General features: G+C 41.2%; 1 protein-coding gene across 1 annotated transcript; it reads right to left on the bottom strand.

Annotated features, from left to right (window-relative positions):
• Window positions 1-3,048: 3,048 nt before the first annotated feature.
• LOC308259639 (olfactory receptor 4B1-like) lies at window positions 3,049-3,975 on the bottom strand (the record flags this gene model as incomplete). Its single annotated transcript, XM_080690792.1, has 1 exon — window positions 3,049-3,975. One exon carries the CDS (start codon window positions 3,973-3,975, stop codon window positions 3,049-3,051), a length of 927 nt encoding a protein of 308 aa, XP_080546918.1.
• Window positions 3,976-7,541: the final 3,566 nt, after the last annotated feature.

Below are 7,541 nucleotides of genomic sequence, written 5' to 3'. Positions count from 1 at the left end.
TATAATCAAAATGATAGGGTAATGATGTCACGTAAATGTAAAGTGAGCATGGACGGGAGACATCATTGCACCCAAGGAGAAGATACAGGCCTTACAAGGGTGGTAACTCTTACCTAGGTCTTAAGATACATAGGAGTTTGCATATGGAAAAGGAAGATAAAGTCACAGCAAGCAGCCTACACCTAGAGATTAACAATGGTCCTCTGTGGACAAGGATTAATGAAGACACCAGGGAAATGAAGAATGTTTCCTACTGCCTTTAATTTTTTCTTTTTTTTGAGTGTGTGGTACTGGGGATGGAACCCAGGAACATTCTACGTCCAAGCTCTACCCTCAGCCCAACTTTTATATTCTTTATTTTGAAACAGGGTCTCACTGTATTGCAAATGGCCTCACTAAGTAGCTGAGGCTGTCCGTGAACCATGACCCTCCTGTCTCAGCCTCCCAAATACTGGGATTACAAGCATGAGCCACCATGCCTGGCTTTCCTACTGCCTTTAAAATCACCTTCACCTACAAGTTCAACCCGCATTCAAAGGAGAAAGGGAAAGTCCCCAAGGCTTTACATCCCTGCTAGGTTCCTCCCTGCATTATTGCAATTCATCCTCAAAGACAGATGAATACATGCACTTAAAATTCAGAGCAACTCTGTAGTTCCAAAGCCAAGAGGGGCCAATTTTATGATATTCTCTAAATTGTTCCCAGTGATTTGGGATGGAGGGATGACTTGGGAATTCTGAGAGGTGAAACAACAATGTAGACACAGACTCATATCTTCTCCCTTCACCAAAGAGTAGCAAAGAGCAATAAAAAAAATGGACGTGGCATGGTCACTTATAAGGGGCAAGGCTCTGGAGTAAAAATATGCACCGACAGTATTACCCTCCCCTTTGTTTTCAAGTTAGGGCAATAAGCACTTCCTAATATTCTGTATTGTTACATCTGGATAAGGCTAAAAATGATTTCCTTTTGTGTAAACACTTAACCTCTCTACTGATAAGCAGAATTTATGCCATTTGATGTTATTTTTACCAGCGTTGGACAATGTAGGAGGTCCATGGTCTATCATTTGTGCTAACATGTCTTACAACAGAAACTGCTCTTGGAACGTTTCTGAGGACCACAATCAGATAGTCCATGGGAGTAGATGACAAGAGCCAACCAGACAAATAGAAAAATTCAAAGACACACTTGTCCACACTAGAAGAGAAAATCAGATGGGTGACCTTATTACCAATTAAATCCTGACAATTTCTCTGATTTTTTTCCTTTTTAATGAAATATAGGTTAGTATAGGAAAGGAGGTTAAACAACAGAAGATGAATGGAAGAAAGGGAGAGGGAAAGGTGACTTTAACCTATAAAATACTTGTCGAAATGGAGATTAGTCAGTGACAGAAAGTGAAGAGACAAATACTTTCACTCATATGTGGAAGCTAGAGAGAAACTAGGAATCAAAGGCCTCAGATAAATGGGGGAGACACTAGTAGAATGAACAGGGGATCTGGAGAGAGACGTGAGGATGGGGGAAAGAGAAAGAAGAGATCTAATAATATTAACTATTTAAATAATCCTCTTCATATGTGAAGGTACTCATATCAATGTAAACACTACTTATGGGGAGGGGTGAAGAAGAGGTGGGAAATACGAGTACTGTGTGCGTGCAATTGTCACTCTTAACCTCACTACAATATATCATTAAAATACCAACTTAAAAGGTATTAATATAGCCAGGTGTGGTGGCACATGCTTGTAATCCCCGCACTTGGGAGGCTGAGACAGGAGGATCGCACAGGTTCAAAGCCAGCCTCGGCTACTTAGTGAGGCTCTCAGCAACTTAGTGAGACCCTGTTTCCAAATAAAATATAAAATAGGTCTGGGAGTATAGCCCGGAGGTAGGAAGCCTCTGGTTTCCACCCCCAGTACCATGAATAAATAAATAGTACTAATATAAAAAAGTTCTCCTTTTGTACAAAGCTAAAGTTGGATGGGAGGAATCACTCCCAATGTTTCATATCATAATAGGAGAACTATCAGTGACAAAAATTAAGTGTTTCAAACTGTCTAGTAGAGAGGATGCTGAATTTACTCATGATAAAGAAATTCTAAATGTCTGAGGTATTGTAGCTTTATATGGTTTGAAATCAGAAAATATACATCTTCTAGCTTTGTTCTTCTTTGAGATTGTTTTGGGTATCTAGAGTCCATATTCCATATCAGGATAGATTTTTTTCTGAAAAATAAATAAATAAATGTATGATAGCTTCACCTAAAAAAAAGAAAAGAAAAAAATATTCTCTGGTAAGAAAGAAAGCGAAAAGAAATATTGAACTGTTATCTTTTAGTCATCAAAAGCTTGGTGTCAGACAAATGAAACTGTTTTGTGAGATTATCATCGTTAATATTGGATAAATTACTATAAAACTAGATGTCAACCACTAAGCCAAGCATGGGAAGGAGGGATGGGGAGGGAACGGGGTGGGGATCAGGTAGGGGCTAACTGGGCGATGTGTGCATGTATGTCTACAAAAGTATTTTCTTTATACCATTATGATGTATGAATACATTGCACCAATAAAAAATAAAATAAAATAAATAAAAAATAAAAAAATAAATGTCTGAGGTTATCGATATGCCAACTACCCTGATCTGGCCACTACGCAATGTATACATGTATTGAAATAGCACATTGCCATGTGAGTATTACAATAACTAGATGTCAGTGGGAAATTAAAGCATATTTTGAATATACTTTGCATTCTATTTGCTTAGAGCTTTGATATCACCAAAACCCACATTTATTCTACTGACCCACATCATTTGGATATTGTGGAGAACCATGGAGCAAATCAGATGCCATAAAATTCAGCAAGTATGCCCAACCTCTATTCTGGAACAGTACACCAGGACACTACAGAGTCTAGTTACTAAGAAAAATCACAGCAATAGTAACATTAGGTGCTTGTGTTTGTCACTTCTTTTCTTGAATATCTGGAAAAATATTTCACTTCAACAGCATTTGGACTGCCATTTCTAATCCCTCTCCCCTTCACTCCATTGCTGGATGCCCTTTGCCCCACAGCTTCCTCATGGCAGTTTTCACCTCTGCGTTTCTGAGTGTGTAGATGATGGGGTTCAGCATGGGGGTGATGACCGTGTAGAACACAGCCACCAGTTTGTCCCCAGTGAAGGTGGATGAGGGCCGCATGTAGAGGAAGATGGCAGGGCCAAAAAATAAGACGACCACCGTGATGTGAGAGGCACAGGTGGAGAGGGCCTTGCGCCTCCCCTCTGCAGAATGGTTCCGCAGGTGGACCAGGATGACGATATACGAGGACACCAGGATGAGGAGGGAGAAGACAGAAATCAGCCCACTGTTGGCCAACACGATAACCCCCTCCACAAAGGTGTCGGTGCAGGCTAGCTTGAATAATGGCTGGAGGTCACAGAAGTAGTGGTCAATCACATTGGGGCCACAGAAAGGCAACGGGATGGTGATGAGAATCTGAATTACAGTGTGCAAAAAGCCCCCCAGCCAGGAACCAGCCACCATCATGTGACACAGCTGGCGGCTCATGATATTCATGTAATGGAGAGGCTTGCAGATGGCCACGTAGCGGTCATAGGCCATCACCACCAGCAGGAGGATCTCGGCCACCCCGAAGAAGTGGAAGAAGAATATCTGAGTCAGACAGCCCTTCAGCGAGATGGTTTTAACCTTGGCCAGTAAGTCAGTTATGAATTTAGGAACTACGGTAGAGGAATAACAGATCTCCACCAGGGACAGGTAGCTGAGGAAGAAGTACATGGGGGAACGCAGACTCTTACTGACGCTGACTGTCAGGACAATGAGGCCATTGCCCAGCACCGTGGCCAGGTACACGGGAAGAAACAGCACGAAGCACACTCTCTGCACCTCGGGATCCTGGAAAAGGCCCGTGATGATCAGCTCAGTCACATTGTTGGTACTGGCCATGGATTCCCTTCAAGTGTGCTGGATGCCAGGAACTGGGAGGCCTGCAAGAAAGCAAAAAGTGATTGAAACATAGTCCACCTCACTTACACACTGTAGAAAGTGTGAACCACTTAACACTCCATCATTCACTGACCTCATACACACTAATGAATTGTTAAGTATAAACACTTAACACATATTAATTTATTTAATTTTAATGTTGGAAAATCAAGGCTCAAGAGAAATTATTTGCCCATGATCACACAGTAAGTGGCAAATTCTGGGACTCGGAACCAATCTTTCTGAAACTCAGTCCAGGTATTTTCTAATTTTCTCTAAGGTCTTCTGATTTGAAAAGCTATTCAAGTTAACAGCCTATATTTGTATTATTATCGTAGCATTTTGATAGTTTTTCTTCTTGGGGCATCCCCTATTTCTGTACATACTCTATATTCCTTGTTTCCTTCATCTGTGCCCAAGAATGTCAAAGTCATCTTCTGTTATCCCTGAATACAATGGGCCGTTCATAAGGAATAGAAGTGAATTCATTCACAGTTACACGGGCTGGGAAGTCCAAAAGCCTGGCCCAGGCATCGGCTCAGCACCTGCTGATGACTCTCTTCCTTGGTCACGGCATGTTGGAGGCCATCACATGGTGAAACAGAGTAGCATGCCAAAAGGATTTTCTTTTACAACCGTGCCACTGCCTGGATAATTTATTAATTCATTAACACATAAATGGATTGTGCTGGTGACCTCTGAGAGGTCTCACCTCCAAATACTATGACCAGCATAACCAGCTGCTTGTTATGGTTCAGGATTGGCAGTCAGCAGTAACCAATGTGATAACAGGAGCGAGGATTTCTAATTACTTCCTTGGAATAAATACTCTCTGAGAACCTCTTACCCAACTGACTGCACAGAAGACATGTAGTCCACAATACATACTTCAAGCTAACGTATCATGTAAATCAAAACTAAATTCTCTAGGTGAAAGTGCCCCAGTTAAAATTTGTGTGACATATATAATCCAAAAGAAATGAGGGAGAAAAATATAAACACTTGTGTGTGTGTGTGTGTGTGTGTGTGTGTGTGTGTGTGTGTGTGTGTGGTACTGGGGTTCCTGGAAGCCCTTCTACCTCCGGGCTACACTCCCAGACCTATTTTATACTTTTTATTTGGAAACAGGGTCTCTTAAAGCCAGCGCGGCTGGCTTCGAACCTGCATGATCCTCCTGTCTCCGCCTCCCAAGCGAAGGGATTGCAAGCGTGCGCCACCACGCCCGGCAATATAAACACTTTTATTCCCTGCTGTAAGACTTATCTTTTTTTCCCCTGTTACCTGATTTCATGCTGAGATTTTTCCAAAATACACCTCTGAGAACTCCAAGAGCAAGGAGCAGAGGCAGAAAATAAGTCAGGGATGTGAACAGATGGAAACAAATGGATGTGTGTAACAAGTCCTCAGGTCAGGATGCATAAAGTTTAAGATGAGATAAAATATGTCGGGCGTGGTGGCGCACGCTTGTAATCCCCGCGCTTGGGAGGCGGAGAGAGGAGGATCGCGTAGGTTCGAAGCCAGCCTCGCTGACGTAAGAGACCCTGTTTCCAAATAAAAATATATTTTAAAAAATAGGTCTGGGAGTGCAGCCCGGAGGTAGAAGGGCTTCCAGGAACCCCAGCACCACCAAAAATAATTAATTATCTAATTAATTTTTTTAAAAAGATTAGATAAAATAATTGAACTTCAAAGTGATGAGAAATGAGTGTTCTTAACCCCTACCCAATTCCCACCCCATTCCCTCCCTGTCCATCCTTCCCTTGCTTGGCTTAGTGGTTGACTTCGATATGTTTAAGTACATTGTGTGTTTTAGAGGTTTTCCTCTTCCCCCCTCCTTTCTCCTCCTTTAGGTTGCCCTGTTTGCTCCTCCATAGGATTTCCTTTTTCATCTACAGTTCCTCCTATGACCCATTTCTCCCTAACTCTCACATATTAGGGAAAGTATCATAAGAGCAAGAAGAGAAAGAAGCAGTGGCATCTCACAGATTCAGAGAATAGCTTTGATCCCTGACTTTGTAATCCCGCCTTCAGTCCATAGTGCTTATGAGTGCCAGGAAAAAACACTCATTCCTCAAATAAATACTTTTTTGCCTTAACCTCTGAATGGGTTTCTGCTTCTTGTAAGCAAAATCTCTATGAGAGAAAACAAAATTAACTGAAAACCACTTAAACAACGAAATTATCAGTTTAAAAAAAAAATTTAAAAGCATTATATCTGTAATAGGTAAAAACTATTTTTTTATATTTTTTTATTTGGAAACAGGGTCTCACTAAGTTGCTGAGAGCCTCACCAAGTAGCCGAGGCTGGCTTCAAACCTGTGTGATCCTCCTGTCTCAGCCTCCCAGGCGTGGGGATTACAAGCGTGCGCCACCAGGCCTGGCTTTTAGGTAAAAACTATTTTAATACAAAATACTTAAAATATGAAATGCCTAAAAGACAAAACCATAAAACTCTACTGAAAAACGTAAACTAATATTTTAATGGGAAAGCATCATCACCACAGAATACATCACCACAGAAAAGTTCACAAAATTGTAGATTTTAAAGCGTAAAATTTCAGATGCTGAATCATGTTTCAATTTTTTCCTAAGTATCATTTCTCCTTACATTTATCTAAAAATACACATATCCTCAACTAAAATCCAATACAATTTTTTTTGTTTGTTACTGGGGATTGAACTCAGGGGTATTCTACCTCTGAGCTATACCCCCCCCCAGCCCTATTTTTCTGTTTGTGTGTGTATGTGTGTATTTGTTTTATTTTTTAATTTTTATTGGTACACTATGGTCTCACATCATAATGTGGATCACGTTGACAGTCGCGTATATTCACACAGTACTTGGTGCCCCCCACTTCCCCATTTCCCTCCCTCCCTATACTGAGTGTCCAGGTTAACAATGTTATGTTCACATCACATAGTCACCTGTAGCTTTTCCATTCATGAACCTCAGCCTCCCCCTCTGTCCTTCCTTCCTGGCTGAGGTTTCCCCTTCATTATATAAAGTCTCTCTGGTGTCCCTAATATTCCCTACTTCTTTATTTTGAAACAGGGTCTCACTAAGTTGGGGAGGGCCTCACTAAGTAGCCGAGGCTGGCCACGAACCTGCAATCCTCCTGTCTCAGCCTCCCAAGTACTGGGATTACAAGCGTGCTCCACCATGCCTGGCTTCCAATGGAATTTTTCGATATAATAATTTGATAATTTTTAATTCATCTTTTCTACAACTATAAAAACACACTAAAAATATTGAGGTAAGTTTTGCCTTAGATATTGATTTAGATATTGATTTAGATTTGTGTGTGTATGTGTGTGTGTGTGTGCGTGTGTGTAGTTAAAGCAGTTTGATACTAGATAAGGAAAGAAGAATTACATAATTGCCCAAAGTTGACATGATTGTACATAGTATTTATCATAGGAAAGTGAAAATAAGAATGTTCAAAAGAGCCGGGCATGGTGGCACACCATTGTAATCCCAGTACTTGGGAGGCTGAGACAGGAGGATTCAGGGTTCATGGACAACCTCA

The sequence above is a fragment of the Muscardinus avellanarius genome (genome assembly GCF_963383645.1).
Source record: "Muscardinus avellanarius genome assembly, chromosome: 1".
NCBI lineage: Eukaryota > Metazoa > Chordata > Mammalia > Rodentia > Gliridae > Muscardinus > Muscardinus avellanarius.
Note: the sequence above shows the minus strand (reverse complement) of the source record. Positions and strands in the feature narration are given on the sequence as shown.